At 37.1% G+C, this 21,420-nt stretch overlaps 2 protein-coding genes across 11 annotated transcripts in view; both read left to right on the forward strand.

The window, feature by feature from the left end:
- The window catches only part of LOC127433722 (EH domain-binding protein 1-like protein 1), a 46,395-nt gene extending 31,682 nt beyond the window's left edge, over nt 1-14,713 (forward strand). The window contains exons 12-24 of one of the 10 annotated variants that reach the window (XM_051685869.1): nt 1,298-2,062; nt 3,719-5,005; nt 5,387-5,627; nt 5,935-6,107; nt 8,466-8,514; nt 8,620-9,192; nt 9,591-9,687; nt 11,074-11,123; nt 11,642-11,753; nt 11,898-11,997; nt 12,084-12,157; nt 12,249-12,363; nt 12,497-14,713. In XM_051685869.1, the coding sequence (XP_051541829.1) occupies nt 1,298-2,062; nt 3,719-5,005; nt 5,387-5,627; nt 5,935-6,107; nt 8,466-8,514; nt 8,620-9,192; nt 9,591-9,687; nt 11,074-11,123; nt 11,642-11,753; nt 11,898-11,997; nt 12,084-12,157; nt 12,249-12,363; nt 12,497-12,584 (3,724 nt within the window). In that variant the 3' untranslated portion in view covers nt 12,585-14,713. Of the gene's footprint in view, nt 1-1,297; nt 2,063-3,718; nt 5,006-5,386; nt 5,628-5,934; nt 6,108-8,465; nt 8,515-8,619; nt 9,193-9,590; nt 9,688-11,073; nt 11,124-11,632; nt 11,754-11,897; nt 11,998-12,083; nt 12,158-12,248; nt 12,364-12,496 lie in introns of all 10 variants that reach the window. The other 9 variants (XM_051685870.1, XM_051685871.1, XM_051685872.1 and 6 more) reach the window with 9 other exon arrangements.
- Nucleotides 14,714-15,507: 794 nt separating this feature from the next.
- rab1bb (RAB1B, member RAS oncogene family b) lies at nt 15,508-18,676 on the forward strand. Its single transcript, XM_051685914.1, has 6 exons — nt 15,508-15,780; nt 16,105-16,177; nt 16,284-16,379; nt 17,406-17,501; nt 17,692-17,823; nt 17,995-18,676. Exons 1-6 carry the CDS (start codon nt 15,767-15,769, stop codon nt 18,187-18,189), a joined length of 606 nt encoding a protein of 201 aa, XP_051541874.1. The 5' UTR covers nt 15,508-15,766; the 3' UTR covers nt 18,190-18,676.
- The last annotated feature ends 2,744 nt before the right edge of the window (nt 18,677-21,420 follow it).

Genomic DNA, 21,420 nt, shown 5'->3' on the forward strand with positions numbered 1-21,420 from the left:
GATCTAAACAAAATAGGTGTTCTTTTAAAGCTTAGAATCTGGACTTTACATTGTGTGTATCGGATCCTACCAATTCTTAAATAATGCTTTTTAATTAGCTGACAACAAGAACTGTTTTGTTCTCATAATTTGCATATTTGTTATCTCAGCAAATATATTATTGGTAAAAACATAAAAAAGATGAGATAGTCAAGTGATATTTATCATTAGTCTCAATTAGTAAAATGCAATGAGCAAATTAGTTTCACTCAGAGGCCAAACTGCATTGAGTTTTAGTGTATGAAATTCCCACAGACACACATATAATAAACAGGAGTTTTTTTGTCACTTTTTTCCTTATTACTTCCTGAAACATACATATAACATAGACAATGACATATCGTAACTTACAGCAGACTATCCCTATTCAAACGAGCCCAAACACAACATATGATGAGTACGTAGATCTTGAAATATTCCTCAAAGAGTGAACATGGAAAGACGTTGCACAAACGTTCGCTCAACACACATTGTGTGTGCGTGTGTGTGTGTGCGTGTGTGTGTATGTGTGTGTGTGTGTGTGTGTGTGTGTGTGTGTGTGTGTGTGTGTGTGCACATGTCCGAGGACTTTGTGTGTGCAAAAACACATCCACATACTGTATGTGCTCATCTAAAGGATTGGGATGCTCCTGAACACTTAATATTTCTGTATTTTGTAGTCTAATCCATTAATTTCCAATGGCCGGTCATTTTTGACCGGGAACACAACAAGTTTAACAAAGTGAAATAAAAACAAGAAAATACGAAGGAAATGGTCAACATTTTTTGTGTGTTTTCAGATACCATATGTGAAAAAAGTCAAGGAATTTTATTCTAATTGGATAAAGTAAAAATAAAATAATTTTTTTTTTTTTTAAATAGTCTGGTTCAAAATGACCAGAACACAACATTAGTTTAAAAAAAATGCAAGTTCACTTCCATTGTAAATGCCATAATGTGACCACAATTTTGTCTTCTTCTTTTTTTTTTTTAAATAAACAAGGGACGAGTCAAATGTATTGTTGTGTTAATCAACATTATGCCACAAATACTATTGATTAAGCTTAACTTGTATCAAACCTGAAACATTCCTTTAAGGTGTTCTGAGGTAAGACTTGTAATAACTTGATAAGCATTGGTTTTGAAAATGCTTGCTTTTTTTATTAATATTCTGGCTGGAGATTTTCAAGATTAAAACAAAACGATCCCTTTTGTGAACTGAAACATTTTGTTGCTTGTTATTAGGAAATTATGTCATTTATATATCCTCATCTTTTAGTTATGAGACCATGGCCACTATACTGCAGCAGCCAAGTCCTGCAGAAACACCAGATGAAGCAATATTGGACAATCAAGATGGAACTGTGGTTGAAATTCTCCCTCCAGACCCTTTTTGTGACACAAAAATTGAGCATCCAACTGATGATGAGCCTGAAGAACACATTATCAAAGATTTGTTACCAATACAGAGTGTCAGTGAGTTACGGATAGATATTCCGACCTCCTCTGAGCATCTGACAATGAGTCTGGTGGAGTGTCTGAAGTTGGCTGCTAAAGAAACTCAAAGCGTGGGATCCATGAATATTGAGGCCCAGGACGAAGGAAGCACTTCCATGGATAATATAGCAATTGAGCAATCACAAATTCCAACACCATTAGAAGATGACAAAAGTATGAAGACTGGAGCATGTATAGCTAGCAAGATTGAGGAGAAAGATGAAGAGTCATGCTTACCTATGGAAACCACACAAGAAGACATAACTTCTAAAGAAGATATACAAGACATTAGCTCTGTGGAAACAGATCTTCTGCTAAAAGAAGTAGACTTTGAGGAAATAAGACTAGACGAAAGCCCAGAGAGGAACAAACATGAAGACCTTCTGCCTGCTAAAACCGTCAGAGCCCAAATGACTCCTGGCAAGACAAAAGCAGCTGATTTAAAGCCTTTGGCAGAGTCAGAGGGTTCACAGCAGGAGCTGGAATTTGAACTAGGTCAGGAAGACTTAGGGACAGTGTGGCTTGCTGAGCTATATATGGATGGAGGGTAAGTGCATGGGACTCTGCCTGCACCGCCTCTTATTTTTATGACCCCTATTTAAATGAATTGCACGATTTGGCAAAACTTTGTCTTGCTGACTGTTGAGTGTTCTGGTTGTTGTATTTCATTGTGGGTTTTTCGTAATTACTGTATCTGTGATTGGGACTGGCGGTGTCTTTGTGTTTGCCATCAAGTAATGCATATATTATGCATCAAAACTGTGTTTGTGTAAAAACTCAGTGCCCATAATTCAATTTATGTGTGCTGTGTCTTGACACCAAAAAACTTACAGGAGATAGATTGGGATATTGTATGAGCATGAATCATGGCCTATTGTGGTGGTTTGTTTTGATATCAGCCTCTCTGTTGTTTTAAGAAAAATAGTATAAACAACAGTTTTGCAGTTTGCTTGTCTATTTTGGAACTGCTGTTGCAAGCTTGCAAAATTTTTTATTAAAAAATATTGTTACACGGTGACTATGTGCTGACTGTGCTGTTTGTCGCCACTTGCTGGAATCGATTGTGTTTTCTGATGTGTTTGGTATTGAGCACCTTAGAGGGCATGGAGGGAATTTATTTTCTGAAATTGTTTTGTCTTCCTTCACAATAGTTTGCATTACCTTATAAGTTTTGTGTTCCCTCAAAAAAGTTTTGCATTCCCTCGCAATTATTTTGGGTTCCCTCGCAATAGCTTGATCCCTTCTTTAAACAAATTGACCATGGTTTGACTACAGTAATCATATTTACACCATGATATTCATACTAAAACCCATAGTAATATTATAGGAAAATGTCTTGGTTGCTCTTGTAAACTTGGTTCCCTGAAAGGAGGGAACAGGATGCTGCATCAGAAGTTATTACATGGCAGTCTTCTGGTACGTCACCAAAAACAGTAAAACAGGCATAAAACAGGTGACCGGTGACCTGTGTTACACCACAAACTCATTCCTGGCTCGTAACAGCGAGAAGACCAAGTAGTGTTTAGGCAACATATAGATGCCGAAAGAAAAATAATCATTCTGCCAAAAAACATGATTACTACAATTTTATTATAGTATTAACCATGGTTAATTTGTGCTAGTCTACAAGTACCATGGTTTTTAAAACCATGGTTTCCACCAAAAAAAAAAAAAACACAGCACAAAAAATAACCATGGTATCACTATAGTAAAACTGCAGTAACCAACCATCACTGTAGTAACTATTTTTTGTGCTTTTTGGCTGAATGATTTGATTTCCTGTATTATTACTATTGTTTTACCAAGAAATCATGGTTAAAACATGGTTACTGTAGTAAAACCATGGGAAATGTTGTGCTTACTAGGATTTTACTACAAATACCAATGTTTAACTATTGGTTCAACTAAGCTATTGCAAGGGAACCCAAAATGATTGCAAGGGAATGCAAAGAATTGCGATGGAACGCATACCTTTTTGTTAAGGTAATGCAAAACAATTGTGAGGGCATGAAAATCTATTTCAGAAAGTAAATTGTCCCTCCCTGTCCTTTAAGAGGCTACATAATTTGGCCATTTTCTCTGATTGAATTGCAATTGACAAAAAAAACAAAAAAAAAAAAAACAAGTTTTGCACGCTGTAATATCTGCACTGGCAAGAGGTGCAACTTTTTGAAACAATTTTCTGATGTCCCATTTCTCACAGACCCGAGGGATCCTCAATATCTCCAATATCACAAACAACAGTTTTCACGTCCATACAGACACTGGAATCACCTCGGCCAGCCTTGCCACTTGAGCCTGTGAATATAAACCCTGTGTCTATATTACAAGGCACCACTTCACCACAATCTGCTAGCAAAGACAAGAGTATACAGTCACCTCCCCCAGTGCCTTTACAGGAAGTCGGTCTCGGTACCATAAATCAAGACACAAATTCTGCAGCTGCAAACAGAAATGTAGTTTCTCCACAATACAATGAAAAGGGAACCACTCCTCCTAATGTAACTACAGAGAAAGCAGCTGTAAAGGCTCATGAATTATGTAAGGGTATTACCAAAGAGCCAAGCAAGAAGGACTCTGCACCACTAGAGGGTACTGTTAGGGACATCATATGCACTTCAAACACTTCAAAACTTGAGATGAAAAAACAGACCTCCCCAGTGATAACCACGGCAACCGTATCTTCAGGGATCATTCATGTGACAGCCACAGAGAGACCAAAAGATATAAATGTTAATAAGAATATTGTTTCTGGAAAGGACATTTCTCCAAGGAGCTCAGTGGTGCCGTGGCCTCTTCCTTCTCCAAATCCTGATCGACACCATGAGATCTCAAAAGGTACAGAAAGTTCTTGTCTAAAAGATGACAACGTCTCTGAGGAGAGCATTCTGCTAGCAAAGATTCGTCAAATGGTGGAAGAGGAGACGCCACAGCCTCCAGCGCCTGCTCCATACACTAAGAAACGTTTGATCCCTTGCAAGTCGGACTTTGACCTTCCTCCAACTCCCCCGCTTCAACTAAAGGCCAGCACTATATCGCCCAAGAAAGATGAGGAAGTATGTTCAAATTTAGATCAGACCATCCCTACTAAAACAGAGATCACAAATACACTTGGAACTTCATTGTCAGCTATTTCCCTGGAGCAGATCATCATTACATGCAATGAAAAGCTTGATATCAGTCAGTCGCAGAGTTCCTCAATGCTATTGGACAGCTGTAGCACGTCACCGCCTAAATCAGATGATAAACAAAGTGAAGCTGAAGAGAGAGATGGTGTTTTAGATAATGTCCACTCAAATGAGCAAGAACAAATCATCCAGTTTGAATGTATGGCAGATTCACCAGATGTTATGCCTACAAACGAGGCAGAGAAGTCATTGTCAGAAACAAGGACTGAAAGTGAGAATAAAGAAGAGCCCAATTTAAGTATTGATAGAAGTGGAGAGGCTCAAAGAGAACAAGAGAGACCATCTCCAGTGCCTGATGAATTGTAAGTTTGAGTGGAATGTAAACACTAAAATTCAGCCTTTTTTATTGTCCTGTATTGTGTGAATGAAAGTCTTGAATAAAATACACAGCTTTAAATGTTGAAGACTAAAATTTTACAAATATGTGCACAATTTTTGTATACATTTGTATGACTTTGCAGTAACCTCAAAACTTTAACATCATAAACACCCAAAACTTTGTAAGCATCTGCAGAGGGAGCATACCTCCAACATACAAATCAATGTTTTGTAGAGCAGAACAATTTCATTTGAACTCAGACTGGAAAATGTATTTAAAACCAAGAAGAGCAAAACATATACTCAAGTAATGACACAAAATGTGACTATATCAGTAAGTCTAATATTTCATGTCCTTTTGACAGGTCTGGTCTACCTCAGGAAAAGGAGACCATAGATGTCACTCCAGAAACTAAAGGGAGCGATACGCCATCTAAGAGCCCACACAGCATGCAGGTTAATGTCCAGACCATTGCTGACGCATCCCAAGTGATTGTGCCTCCAATGCGCAATAAAAAGAAGATAATTCCACCACCAATGGACCTTGCAGGAGTAAAAACACTTGATGAATCAACTAAAGATGGTTCAGCAGTGCCTGCATGGGAAGTATGTGGTATTTGACTTCTAAATATTATGCTTTTGTCAGAGCCATGGACCTGTGGTCAGCATGTGTCAACATATTGAGCAGTGCTGCTTGTGTGGGAGACTTGAGTGCGGCCCAGGTCATGTTCCCATCCTGTTCCCCCTCCTTCTCCCCTTGGTTTCCTGTCTGTCAATAAAAATCAGCAAAAAACCCAAATATAATAAAAATGTAATATAGTATGCTTATATACATATTACAATAGCTACAGACTGTGTATTACGGTTCCTGACTGGGAATTAACCTGTTTTCTTTCTATTTCTCACTACACAGTTTGCCAGTCCACTGCCCAGTCCTGGTCTGGTGACCTCTAGTCAGTCCTTGCTAGAGTGGTGTCAAGAGATCACTAAGAACTATAAGGGGGTAAAAGTCACAAACTTCAACACCTCCTGGCGTAACGGCCTTGCATTCTGTGCTATCTTGCATCACTTCCATCCTGATAAAATGTGAGTCTTTGGTTCATGTCTTTCTTGTAAACAGCAGTATCAGCTCAATGCAAACTGATTCTATCTGATCCAGTGTGATTCATGTAATGTGCATCAACCCAAAAAACACTTATTTGTAATTACTTTACAATTTTTTTTTAAATAAATCTTGAAATACATGGGATTCGGTTTACACTCTTTCGTCAACTTTAAATTTAGTGTAAATTGTTAATTATTGCTGTATAATTATTTAAAATTAGTAAATATTTTATAAAATAATATTATATTTATAATATTTAATAAAAACAATATTTACTAATTCAGTTATAACAAAAAAATGATTCTGGTTTCACTCTTTTGGCAACTTTAAATTTATTGTCATGGGTGTAGGGAATGATGAGGCTCAGGACCTAAACGCAGAGTGAAAAATAAAAGTTTATTTAATACAAAAAAATTAAACACAGATCCAAAATAAAACTCCCACAAGGGGGAAAAACAAACACAAACTACCCTGTAGGGGAAAATGTAATCCAGGCTGGGGCAGAGGGAAACAGGGAACCAGGACCGACCGGACCGAAGAGGGATGGGAGCATCAAAGACTGGACCAACACACAAGACCGACTGGAACAAACCAACAGACCGACCAAATACACATGCACACAAGATGAACTGGCACTGGACAGCACACAGGAGGAGACTAAAATAGGGAAGGTTAATGCAGGGCAGGTGTAAAAAAATGAACTAATAGTGGGCAAACAAGGAGGCGGAGTATGACGTAAGACAAAGAGGCACATGGCGATACAGAAACAAAACAAAGCCACGTGCTCTCACAAGACAACGAATCACCCGAATGGCATGAGCGCATATGGCCAAGACAATAAGGCAGTATACGCTCATGCCAACCGACAAACAAGAGGAAAGAATGCGTAGCAACGGCAAACAAAGCGACCCCACACATTCTCACACTAAAAACCTGAGTGTACATTGCGATGCAAATGCCACGTGATGCACGCAATAGGTGACAAAAACAAGACAGGACACCTGTGCGACAGTTTGGCCACACACAAACCCGAAACCTCAGACCGAAGTGACCGAACCTCAGCACAATGTGATGACAGCTCACGACCCAGCCCCGCAGTGCAAAGCAAGCACATCGCGTGTCTCTGCGGTCACGAGAGACAGACACAGAATATGGAGCATGAGTGACCAGATGCCGACACAGACTGAAACTGAACCAGACAGGGAAGTCAGGATCCAGACACCATGCTGCGGACATGAAACACAAGACAGCTCGAAGCACACCCGTGTTCGCGAGAGACAGACATAAACTATTGACACGAGTGCATGCTGCCAAGATGACATAAGCTCGATGTACTCACGTCAATAACAGACATAACATGGAGCATGAGTGTCCGGATCCCTACACAGACCGAAACCGAACCATTCAGGAAGACAGGATCCAGACACCATGCTCTGGACATGAAACAAGACAGACCGAAGAGCGCATGGCAGGGAATACAACCGAAACTGTGCACCCACACAAAGACAGACAATGAAACACAAGACAGACATGGGACGATGATGCCACGGTCCTGTCAGACAAAAACCAAACTAATAGAGTGACAGGACTGTGACATTTAGTTGAAGTGGTTTATTATTACTATATAATTATTTAAAATAAATAAATATTTAATTAAAAAAATTGATCAATTAAAAAAATAAAATATTTACTAATTCAGTTACAAAACAAAATATTCTTGAAATACATTGGATTTGGGTTTCCCTCTTTCGACAACTGTAAATTTAGTTTAAACGGTTTATTATTAGTATATAATTATTTAAAATTAAATGTTTATTTAAAAATATAAAATGTATCAATTTAATAAAAATAAATAATATTTACTCAATTAAAATACAAAAAAATATCTCAAAATACATGGAATTCTGGTTTAACTTTTTTATCAACTGTAAATTTAGTTTAAATTATTTATTATTACTAAAGATTTTTTTAATTAATAAATATGTCATTAATAAATTAATTGTAATTAATTTAATTTAAAAATATATATATTTCCTAATTCATTTACAAAAATAATTATTCTTGAAATACACAAGAATTGGGTTTCATTCTTTTGGCAACTGTACATTTAGTTTAAAGGGTTATGATTGCTACATATTTAAAATTAATAAATATTTAATTTTAAAAATATATATAATTTTAATCAATATTATTAAACATTTAAACATTCCATTATGTCTATTATGTATTCCATTATTTATACACAATATTAATACACTGCTCATTTTATTATATAATATGTAAAAGAATGATGCATTTGTTATTATTCGTATTCTACTGACCTATCTGTTGTTTTCCAGTGACTTTGATGCATTGGAGCCTCACAATATAAAGCAAAACAACAAAACAGTAAGTTTGGTTCAAGCAGGTGAGACACAATGCTGATGCATTATGTTTTATAACCAAAAAATCAAACTCATCTTCGCTTCGTGCTCTCTGCATCTTCTCTTGTAGGCTTTTGATGGTTTTGCATTATTGGGAATCTCTCGTCTATTGGAGCCTTCAGACATGGTGCTCCTCTCTGTACCTGATCGATTGATTGTCATGACGTACTTGTGCCAAATCCGTACACACTTCACTGGACAGGAGCTGAGTGTGTTACAAATTGAACAGAACAACAGTCAAACCAGCTATGCAGTGGCTGAACCCAACCAGGGGCCGGATGTAAATGCAGCAGCAAAATTCTGTGCGGAGAGGCTACAGGCTGGAGCTTTGTCAGGGGACAGTAACAGCAAGGACTCACTAGATGAGGAGGGAACTGACACTGTGGCCAAGCCTAACGGAGGCCTTGTTCCTCCACCTCGGACTAAACGTGCGGGAAAGGTGGATGAGAAGGGTTGTAAGGAGACAGCAGTGAAAGGAACAGAAGGAGGTGCACAGACTCCGGTGGCTCCACCACGGCCAAACGCAGCGGGGTCTAAATCAGGATTAGGGCACCTACGAGATGCGGATCTGGTGAAAAAACGACGCTCACGGCTAAAGAGCGAATCCATTGATGAGCCTGATTCAAAAGAGCAGCCAAAGGAGGTAAAAGACATAGGATTGTCACATCTTTGTGTTCCTTTTTATTTACATTTTTCCATTCTATTCATGTTCATGTATGTTAAAGGGATCATTCACCCAAAATTTTAATTCTCTCATCATTTACTCCCCCTCAACACATTAGCAGATGTAAGGCAGAATGATAGCCTCAGTCACCATTCACTTCCACTGCATCTTTTTTTCTTACCATGAAAGTGAATGATGAATGATGAGGCTGCTGTCCGTATTATTCTGCATAACATTTATTTTAGTGTTCTACGGAAACAAGAAACTCATACGAATTTGGTACATCATATTAAAAAGAGTAAAAAAAAACTGTATGAACTATTCTGTTAAAACATTTATTAAAAAAAAAATTCTTGTCTTTTGTCAACCACTGACAGACAGGTAAAGGTGAGCCAGCAGCAGTTGATGGAACAAACGGCTCAACAGTTGGCAGAGAGAGTGATGAAACGGGTAACCTTAAAAGTGATGAAACGGGTAACCTATTTTAAGAGCGCTATGCCATAAGTCATACATGCAAAATCAATGGTCATGGCCATGAAGTTTTGGTATTTTCATGCAAGCATGCAGTAAGTCTAGTTGCAAGTGGGTTTGGCAAAATTGCACGCTCAAAGCGCTATTGGGCTGGGTCAAGTTCAGTTTAATTCTGAGGTTCTTCTCCGGCACCGTCTGCGTCCAATTATATAGTCCATTCCCTGTCAGGCACCAGAGATAAACAAAGACAGCACATTCATAAGAAGTTGTTTGTGTAAATGGACTGTATGCAATGAATTAGAAGAATAGTAATATGGACTTACGTTCGTTTATGCATTAGCCGTGTCCCTGTTGAATATCAGGCATATTTCTGTGATATGGACACGCTCCTTTTATACGCATGGAAAATGTGGTTCTGGTCAGGAGAACCATTAAATCCATTTAAATTATAGAGAATGTACTATTAATCATTTTCATCTACTGACACACAATTCATGGCTAGAATTAACAGTGATTGTATCGGAAAACACTTCACTTCTACCAGTCGATTTTGAAAAATGTGTTTATTGAAACATGAACAAATTTAACCAAAATTATTTCTCATAATTTTCAAAAAAAAAAAAAACATCTGCCAAATCCAAACATTTTTCTCTCTCCAACTTCTTCCACGACCCCTTTTGCAATGACTTAAAAATCACTCTATGACAACTGGTGAAAAAATACCAATACAAATTAGATCACAAATAGGATTGTAAATATAAACATAATGATAATAATTGAAAAATAAACCATGACCTTTAGATTAACACATAGTTTAACACAAATCTCATAAATATTTGTTTCATAATAGGCTGCAACAATGATCGTCATGGACATAATTTGATGTTCCACTATATTTTCAGATTTTGGACATGGACTTTATTTACACCTGCTGGTGGAATCTCCAAACTGCAAATGTAGGAACTGAGACTTTGTGCTGAAAACAGATCTGCTTTTGAAACGTCTTAGCACAGTTACCTATTTCTCAGGAAAATAGCAAATTGCGCTTTGCGCCACTTCATTAACATACAATACACCCACAGTTTTTGCACACACACCCACAGATAGTGCAAAAACTCTCGCCCACTAGCGCTTTGTGCTGGCACAAAAAATTGCGATTAGAATTATTGAATATTAGAAATATAGAATTATTGGATAAGACGTTGCGCACGGTCGTAGCGCTGCGCTTTGCGCACTCACGAAAATGGAGCCCTTTATAACTACAAATATTGCAGTTTGAATTGTGAGACACTATGCATCTTATTTTTTCTCTTTCTTAACCATGAAAAGAATGATTTTTTACACTTCACCTCATTAATCTCCCCCCCCCTTTTTAATGTATGTTTGCAGAACCTCATGAGACAAACCAAGACATTAAAGCTGCAGAAATTGAGACAATGGTCAGTATGACTTGATGATATATGAGAATTAGAATTACTTAGAATTACACTTGTTTCATCTCACAAAAGTGTAAGTCTTGGATACATAACTCAAAATGTCTGGTCTTAAAACATAAAACTGGCCATTTTGCATGTCAAATATTTTAAACTTACCTATCACAGTTTTCCTTCTTTAACAACATTCAGATGAAAATATCAATACATCATAATTCTCATATCCTGATTGATGAGATTTTACTTTCCTAGTTTTAACCAATCTTTCTCTTAATTAAATCAAGCCTGTCCTTTCCTCTGTTTCTTTGTCTTGTTCTGTGTACTCCCTTTGTGTGTAATTATTTGCCTAATGTTGTCTTATAAATGTTTGTCTTGTCATCCATCTCTCTCTCACTCTCTCTTTAACTTTTATGTCTCATGTCCAACCTCTTTCTTTTTTTGTTTCTTTTTCTCTCTTTCTCTATTGCTCTCTTGTCTGGTTTGATGTATGTCTTCTTGTGGTACTTCCTGGCCAGTGTCTTCAGGACACCAATCAGTATGTGCTGAGTGAACTTCAGGCCCTGGAAACAGAACAGAAACACATAGACAGTAGAGCTGCCATCGTAGAGAAGAGACTCAGAAAACTAATGGAAACGGGTAAGAAAAATATTATATCTAGAATCAATGAGAATCACAAAATGACTCTTTCGTAAGGTACAGTATTAGTAGAAATTACAGTATTCTTGTGGTGTTCCGAGACTCCGAGTTCACCCCAAAGACATCACATTATCTGTTTAACAGGAAGTGATAAAGATGAAGAAGAGAAGCTGATTCAGGAGTGGTTCACGCTGGTCAACAAGAAAAATGCTTTGATCAGGAGACAAGACCATCTGGAGCTGCTGTATGTAACATTGCACAATGATGTAGTTGTAAGTCAGTACATGATGTCAGCAACAACAATAAAGATTAATGATGTTGTCCTTGCAGGCAAGAAGAACAAGATTTAGAAAGAAGGTTTGAGTTGCTAAACCGTGAGCTCAGAGCCATGATGGCTACTGAAGGTTTGAAACTTTTTTCTACAAACCATTACATACTTTTTTTCCAACTATAACAATCCATATTCCATCATATCTGTCATGTTTAATCCATTAGACTGGCAGAAGACTCAAGCCCAGCAGCACAGAGAACAGCTGCTGCTACAGGAACTGGTGTCTTTGGTCAACAAGCGGGACGAGTTGGTCCGAGACATGGACGCAAAAGAGAGAGGGTGAGTCTTGTAACACACATTTTTAACAGTCTTGGTGCACTGCTTGTTAAATAGTATACATTGGTTATAAGACTTGAAGTCGCCCATGTACATATAAACACATGCAAACACTGACTGTGTTTTGTATTTGCAGGGCTCTGGAGGAGGATGAGAGGCTGAAGAGAGGTCTGGAAGCAAGGCGTAGAAGATACAGCAATAAGGAAAAGTGTGTTCTTCAATAATGATGCAAAACTTGAATTTATATGAGAACTGTGGATTACTGCATCCTGCACTCCACCAGAGATAACTTACCCTTGGCATCACTTTGACTATACCAGGACATGAGTGTGCCTTTTCAGTGAAGACCTTGGAGAGACATTTTGGGGGACTGTGGGATCTTCTGGGGATATAAAATATGTTCAGTGAAGATCATACAAGTTACTCTCTGAATGTTTTATTTAATGAAGTAAGAACTTTAATTTGAAGGTTTGCCAATGTGGTGGTACTCGGTCTGGAGATTGGTATACAAGCAATTTTACTGTAAATCTGAAAAGGTCTATTTTGCCTTGTGTTTTATTGGAAAATGTTTATCCCTCTAGTCAGTTTCTTTCACATTGCTCCAGATAGGACAAATATTACAATTATTTTAAGATATTTTATAAACAAAGAGGCTTGCACCAAAGTTTGCTGTTTAAAATTATTTATATAAGTGTGATGTTTCCTGGTATGCCAAAATGTCTCTGTTGGGCCATTGTTTTGTTATAGCTCCAAAATTGAATTTTCGGATGATTCGTCAGACAGTATCTTTTAAGATGTTTTTTCTAGTTTCTCCAGATGAATGTATTTATAAATTTATTTTTGCATTGCAGTGCCTTTAGAGGTTTAATACCTTTTGACATTTGACATGGGGCATTTTATATAACAAAGCCATTTTGTATTTTTCTGTTTTTGATCTTGGAATGTAACTCAAAATGAAAAATATTTATGGATTGTTTTATATATATATATATATATATACAAATAGTATTTTGTCACACTGTAATCCTTTTGATATTGAAATGTGTTATCCATTCCTATTTGAACATTTAGGGTGTTTTATTCAATAAAGTTTGATGTTGTTTGGAGAATTTTTTTTTTTATAAATCTAATATATACGTTGATGAGCCAAAACATTATGACCACACACAGATGAAGTGTCAAGATCTGGGTAGATTAGATGGTAAGCGAACAATCAGTTCTCGTAGTCAATGTGTTGAATGCAGGAGAAATGGGCTGAAGTAAAGACCTGAGTGACTTTGACAAGGGCCAAATTGTTACGGCCAGACGACTGGGTCAGAGCATCTCTGAAATGGCCAGGCTTGTTGGGTGCTCCCGGTCAGCAGTGGTGAGTACCTACCAAAAGTGGTCCGAGGAGGGACAAACCACAAACCAGTGACAGGGTGTTGGGCTGAGGGCAATAAAGGCTATCCCTTCTGGTCGAAACCGACAGAAGTTTTTAATGATGGCTCCGGGAGGAGTGTGTCGCAACACACAGTGCATTGCATCCCTGCTGCGTTTGGGGCTGTGTAGCCGCAGACTGGTCAGAGTGCCCACAATGACCTCTGTCCACCTTCGAAAATGCCTACAATAGGCACGCGAGTGTCAGAACTGGACCTTGTAACAATGGAAGAAGGTTGCCTGGTCCGATGAGTCCCGTTTTCTTTTACATCACGTGGACGGCCATGTACGTGTGTGCCGTTTACCTGGGGAAGTGATGGCAGCAGGATGCACTGTGGGAAGACAACAAGACAGTTGAAGGAGTGTGATGCTCTGGGCAATGTTCTGCTGGGAAACCCTGGGTCCGGCCATTCATGTGGACATCAATTTGACATGTGCCACCTACCTATACATCGTTGCAGACCAGGTACACCCCTTCATGGCAATGGTATTCCCTGATGGCAGTGGCCTCTCTCAGCAGGATAATGCGCCCTGCAACATTGCACACATTGTTTGGGAATGGTTTGAGGAACATGATGAAGAGTTCAAGATGTTGCCCTGGCCTCCAAATTTACCAGATCTCAATCCGATTGAGCATCTGTGGGATGTGCTAGACCAACAAGTACAATCCACGGCGGGTCCGCCTTACAACTTACAGGACTTGAAGGATCTGCTGCTAATGTCTTGGTGCCAGATACCACAGGACATCTTCAGGGGTCTTGTTGAGTCCATGCCTCAGCGGCGGGTCGGCGCTGTTTTGACGGCACGTGGAGAACCAACAGCATATTAAGCATAATGTCATAATGTTTTGGCTCATCAGTGTATAGGGTACAACGGAGCTAAAGGCACACCTTAGGGAAAATTAGCTTATATATGTATATATATATATATATATATATATATATATATATATATATATATATATATATATATATATATATATATATATATATATATATATATGAATTTTGATGGAGCAACACAATTTGTGTGAAAAGAAATATCGGAAGGTTGATTAAAATTCTGGTGAGGAAGCCTTTTACCCCACACTTGATTTAATCACCTTGAACAAAATTTAAAATTCATTTTGTCTTGAAATGTGATCATTTCAGGAATTCTCATTAGATACATAAATATGCAACATTTTAAAAAATATTAAATATTAGATCAAATAACCTCACATTCAAACTTTTGACATTACACATAATAATCTCGTGGATCAGAAATATTTAGCAGTGTATAGTGACAAACAAACAGGTTTTAAGGAATGTACTGTGGTAGTTTTTGTTGCTGTTTGGTGTTTTGGGAGAATATTCCTTTTCTCAAGTTCGTTTTGTTCAGAGTTCTGAATTTAAAGGGATAAATCACACATGAATTAAAATGTTGTTTACTTATAAATCACACATGAATTAAAATGTTGTTTACTTATAAATCACACATGAATTAAAATGTTGTTTACTTATAAATCACACATGCATTAAAATGTTGTTTACTTATCCTCATAATGTTCCGAACCTTTATGACTCTTTCTTCTCATTCTTTTTTTGCTATGTTTACAACTCTCATCCACTACCCCTTTAAATTACGCTGGTGGACACGTTGTCAACATAAGTGTGACACAGCATGTGCGTGGGTCCCACCACTAGACGGCGATAGCCGATAAGAATTAGATCTGTAGCGGTTTAACGTTATCCGTCACTGCCGCACCTGCGCGTCTTGTAAAACCCAGAGAGGATTCGGAAAGGAGTCGGAAAGTCAGGCTGGGGTGATTATACAAGGAGGTCTGTAAACACTGCATAAAGGAGTCAAAACTCAGAAGTCCTCTTTATATTGTCGCTATTTAAGGTTCAATACTAGCTCAGCGTTTGCGGTCAGCCGGTGAACTGTAGGCGACCCAGAGCGCTTCTACCAGCTGGACAAACAATAAACATCTCTTTGCTGTCACATCATGAACCCCGAATAGTAAGTCTTATTAGCCTGTGATCTATGACAATGTATAACCTCTTAATTATCTTCAGTGAGCGAGTGAGCCAAATTCCCTATGCAGATGTTGATCAAATTATGTAATTACTGAAGAGGAAAATGAATTGTGTTCTGATCGGGTCTAACAGCAGTTGCAGTGGTTACTATTGTAAAGGTTGCTGCACTGGAGTTGCTTGTGGTAATAAAAGTGTGATGGTAACGCAAGCAATCAAGCAAGACTCTAACTTTGTAAATGATGTCATGACAGATCAGTTTGTTTTGAGCAAGCATTCTGCAAACTGAAGTTTCTACATATTTCCACAGTGACTACTTATTCAAGCTTCTTCTAATTGGAGATTCAGGGGTTGGAAAATCCTGCATTCTTTTACGATTTGCAGTTAAGTGGCCATCAGCATCATTCTGGGATATAAATGACTCTACTTTTTTTTTTTTTTTTTTTTTTGCCTTGCATGCTTAAATCATGAATAACTCTTCAATTTCAGGACGACACCTACACAGAGAGTTTCATCAGCACTATCGGAGTGGATTTCAAGATCCGGACTATTGAGTTGGATGGAAAAACTATTAAACTGCAGATAGTGAGTTTCATACTATAAGATTAGACTTAAAGGGATAGTTCACCCAAAAATGAAAATTCTCTCATCATTTACTCACCCTCATGCCATCCCAGATGTAAATGACTTTCTTTCTTCTGCAGAACACAAACGAAGATTTTTAGAAAAAGATTTAATCTCTGTAGGTCCATACAATGCAAGTGGATGGTGACCAAAACTTTGAAGCTCTAAAAAGCACATAAAGTCAGCATAAAAATAATCTATAAGACTCCAGTGGTTTAATCCATGTCTCCTGATGTGATCCAGTTGGTTTTGGGTGAGAACAGACCAAAATATAACTCCTTTTTCACAATAAATCTTGACATCAGCAGTCTCCTTGGCGGCTGTCATGATTTCAAGCTTGATTACACTTTCAAGTGCTTGACACATGCATGGCACTAAATCATGATTGCCAAGCAGACTGCTGATATCAAGATTTATTGTGAAAAAGGAGTTATATTTTAGTCTGTTCTCACCCAAAACCAACTGAATCACTTCAGGAGACATGGATTAAACCACTGGAGTTTTATGGATTCTTTTTATGCTGACTTTATGTGCTTTTTAGAGCTTCAAAGTTTTGGTCACCATCCACTTGCATTGTATGCACCTACAGAGATGAAATATTTTTCTAAAAATCTTCATTTATGTTTTGCTGAAGAAAGAAACTCATACACATCTTAGATGGCATGAGGGTGAGTAAATGAGAGAATTTGCATTATTGGGTGAACTATCCCTTTAAATTGAGTTAAAATGGATAGTCCATTTTACCCAACTAATTGAAATCCTGTTATCACTTACTCACCCTCATGTTGTTCCAAACCAGTATGACTTTTTTTTCTTTCTTTTGTACAATACAAAAGAGTTGAAGAATGACCATCTCCATCACTATTCACATTCATTGTACGCAAAAAAGATTCAATGAAAGTTAATGGCTAAAATTGAATTTTCAATGACAGAATTTGAATTTGCGGTGCACTATACCGTTAAAGTGAGTTCTGACCATTTTTACAGTGGGACACTGCTGGACAGGAGAGATTCCGAACGATTACATCCAGTTACTACAGAGGAGCTCACGGGATCATTGTCGTGTATGATGTTACAGACCAGGTTTGTGAAACCCTTCTCTAAAATATTCACCAGGCTGTTTACAAAAGTACTTGCTTGTATTGGTTCTCAATAAGTTTCATATTATTTAGATACTGCATCTATGAAAGTTCATCACTGAGCATCCGTACATTAAATTGAAGATTTATATTCCAAACACATTTTTGAAAGGTTTAATGTCGGTGTCTTTCAGGAGTCCTACAACAATGTGAAACAGTGGCTGAAGGAAATTGACCGCTATGCGAGTGAGAACGTCAACAAACTACTTGTAGGGAACAAGTGTGACCTCACTACAAAAAAAGTTGTGGACTACACCACAGCTAAGGTTGGTCTATAGGGAACTATGAACAACTGTGTAGCACCATATAGTGACCCAACGTTTTTCTATTCAGTTCTGTTTAGTCAGCTTAAATACACACATTGTTATATATTAACTTCACTGAAAACACTAATTCTGTACAAAGACATGTCTACTTTCCCTTTTTGGACTCCACAGGAGTTTGCTGACTCTCTTGGCATCCCCTTCCTTGAGTCGAGTGCCAAAAATGCCACAAACGTGGAGCAGGCCTTCATGACCATGGCAGAGGAAATAAAGAAACGAATGAGACCAGGGACTTCAGGGGGTTCAGAGAAGCCTGATCTGAAAATCGAAAGCACCCCAGTACAACAGTCAGGTGGTGGGTGCTGTTAGGACACTCTCATATATTCTCAGGGAGAGTGATGAGCAGACAGGTTTTGAGGATGGGACACTAATGAGTATTGTGTGGAGGTGGCAAATCTGGATATTAGTGACAGACTTTCTCCTATGATGTTTAACAAAAGAAGCCCTCACATGGCTCCTCCCATGTTTTTGTTTACATGTTTAAAAATGAAGATAAAAGCACAGGCACATGTTGATTAAGATTAAAAAAAAATTATGAAATATGTCCAGATCACTGTGTAACAACAATTGATCCATTAATATGATTATTCAAAAATACTTTATAATCTGCACACTGGGAGTTGCAGCTCGCTGAATTGGTGCCTTTTCTTGTTCGTGCTTTACAAGAAGATCTGTGCCAGAGTTGTTGAGTGGTTATTGCAAGTATTATACATCAGCTTAGTAAGGCTCTGACTTTCCAAACGTATGTGGAGTTAACTGTGGTTCTGTAAAAATAAACTATGTTGTTTTGTGTTCATTAGTTTCTCAAATTGTCTTAAGATGATATTTAAATGGTTTTACAATTTTAAAATAAAGTATTTAGATGACTTAAATTATATATATATATATATATAAACAAATCTGAAATACTTAAATCAGTCTTGCTGTCAAAGATCACATGATTACCTACAGCAGAACTTCAAGATGAATTTGCTAGGAAGAATTAAAGGCTGGGTTTTGGAGTTTTGCAACGTCTTTAAGTTTGAGTAACATAATAACGTCCCTCCCCTCAAATACTAATATTCGTGTTTTTTGTCATTGACATATGTTATTGGGGACTTAAGGGCTAAACTACATGGTTGTAACATATTTAGTTGGTTGTACTACCTAACTGGTGTTTTTTTTTTAACACAGAAGGTGTGTCACCCATGTTTTAACACATTTATTTTAGTGGTAATGCATCCCGATGAGTGTTTCTGACTGTCAAGATCAGCTACCTACACTTTTAATGCATTTCTTTCTGTGGCAGCACATACTGATGGGGTGGGGTAAAAATGAGGTATTCAGGAATGTGATTCATGCCAAATTTCACCCAGTAATATTAATGTTTTGTCAGTAAACTCTGCTAAGGCAGGTAGACAACTCTAATTCTTATAACAATTAATTTATCATTCTTGCTTTCTAGCAAATTTGTAAACAGGCCAGAGTAACCACATGTTAAACTATGGATTGCTCCATAGTTTAGTTAGGCTAATATGAAACTACTGGTTCTATAAAACAAAATATGAAATAAATAGTATTGAAATATACAGTATATGTATATACACAGTTCTGGGTAGTAACAGATTACATGTAATCTGGATGAAATAATCAGATTACAAAAATAGAGTACTTGTTATTGGATTATATTACATCTAATAATGCGTAATCAGATTACAGTTACTTCTCATGGATTGAATGATAACATTAACGATCAGTCAATGGCATGAACTAGTGCATAATTTACAGATTATGCAACTAAATTTTAAAAGAGCACTACATACATTGTAAACAGTCCAGTTCATCATATATCCACATACAGAAATAACTTGACTTTCAAATAGATAAGGGAAAAATAACAGCAATGCCATCATTGCCTTACAAATATTATATACATTAAAAAAGACTTCACATTCAATCTTAAAAAGCACTTGGAGGTTTTGTGTTTATGTTTATAGTATATATATATATATATATATATATATATAATATTAATTATTAGATTTTCATATACAAAATAAATACATTGATGTAGTGTTTATTCAAACTGTCTTAAAAAAAAACATCCTGAATCTTGGTTATTTGGTTTATGCAATCCAAACATCAGCAGATGGCACCAACTCATTCCAATGATGAGAATGAATCACGTGTGTCCCTAACCCTAAATAAGCTTGGCTTTGGCGCCACACAGAAAAGATTAAAACCTAGAGAGGAGATAATGTTCTGTTTAGATTAACCCCTTAAGACCTGTGCCAAAATGTTCTGAGTAGTCTGTTCAGCATTTATAGAGATGGTGAAGTTGACACGTTTCTCAAAAACACCAGTGATTATCATTATCCACTGACTAGCGATAGAATATTTTGTGACAGATTGTTGTATAGGCTATAACATCTACTTTCAGATATATTTTATGTGCAAATTATTCCTTTATTAAATGCATTTATGTTGTCACCATAAAATATTTGTGTTTATGTTAGTATTTTATGAGATATACGTAATAGATAATAAATACAGTAAATAGCCTAGTGTCAATTGTTAAAGGAATATTCCTGGGTTCAAAACATGTAAAAATTGAGGTTACAGTGAAGCACTTACAATGGAAGTGAATGGGGCTTTAAATCAGAGGGTTTAAGGCAGAAATGTGAAGCTTATAATTTGATATATATTTTTTTTATTCATATTATTTTATATAGTGAGTGATATTGTCACACTAATCATGTTTACACACATATTGTTTATGTCTTGTGGCTATACTTTTGAAACAGTGAGTATTTTAATGTTTACAGATTAGCCCCATTCACTACCATTGTAAGTTCCTCACTGTAACCCAGATTTTTGCTTTTTTTTTTTTTTGTGGTAATCAGTATTATGCCACAAATGCTGTCAATTGGGCTTAAAGGGATAGTTCACCCAAAAATAAAAATTTACTCACCCTAATGCCACCCCAGATGTGTATGACTTTCTTTCTTCTGCTGAACACAAAGAAAGATTTTTAGAAGAATATCTCAGCTCTGTAGGTCCTCACAATGCAAGTGAATGGTGACCAAAACTCTGAAGCTCCAAAATGCACATAACCGCAGCATAAAAGTAATCCCTAAGACTCCACTGGTTTAATCCATGTCTTCAGAAGTGATATGGTAGGTGTGGGTGAGAAACAGATCAATATTTAAGTCGTTTTTTACTATAAATTCTCCTGCCTGCCCAGTAGGTGGCAATATGCCCGAAGAATGCAAATCACCAAAAACAAAAGAAAAATAATGTGAAATTTAAAGTGAAATAGAGTGATAACTATACATTATGCACTTTCAAAATGTACTATGCACACAGCCATGTAGTGTATGAATTTTCAATGTGTAGTATCGTCTCAAATGGAACACTTCACGTTTTTTTACTACACGGAAGCACTCAATGTTTAACAGCTGACGGAAGTGACGTTTTAAACCCAAGCGTTGTGTTGCCACTAGCTTTAGTGCACTATCCACCCTCAGTTCAACACTAATAATATATCACAATAATATACAT

The sequence above is a fragment of the Myxocyprinus asiaticus genome, chromosome 43 (genome assembly GCF_019703515.2).
Source record: "Myxocyprinus asiaticus isolate MX2 ecotype Aquarium Trade chromosome 43, UBuf_Myxa_2, whole genome shotgun sequence".
Lineage (NCBI taxonomy): Eukaryota > Metazoa > Chordata > Actinopteri > Cypriniformes > Catostomidae > Myxocyprinus > Myxocyprinus asiaticus.

What these genes read in the sequence shown, in the direction of transcription:
- rab1bb (XM_051685914.1), top strand. An exon ending in GCATTCTTTTACGATTTGCA is followed by an intron (nt 16,178 to 16,283) that starts GTTAAGTGGCCA and finishes CTTCAATTTCAG; the next exon opens with GACGACACCTACACAGAGAG. An exon ending in AAACTATTAAACTGCAGATA is followed by an intron (nt 16,380 to 17,405) that starts GTGAGTTTCATA and finishes CCATTTTTACAG; the next exon opens with TGGGACACTGCTGGACAGGA.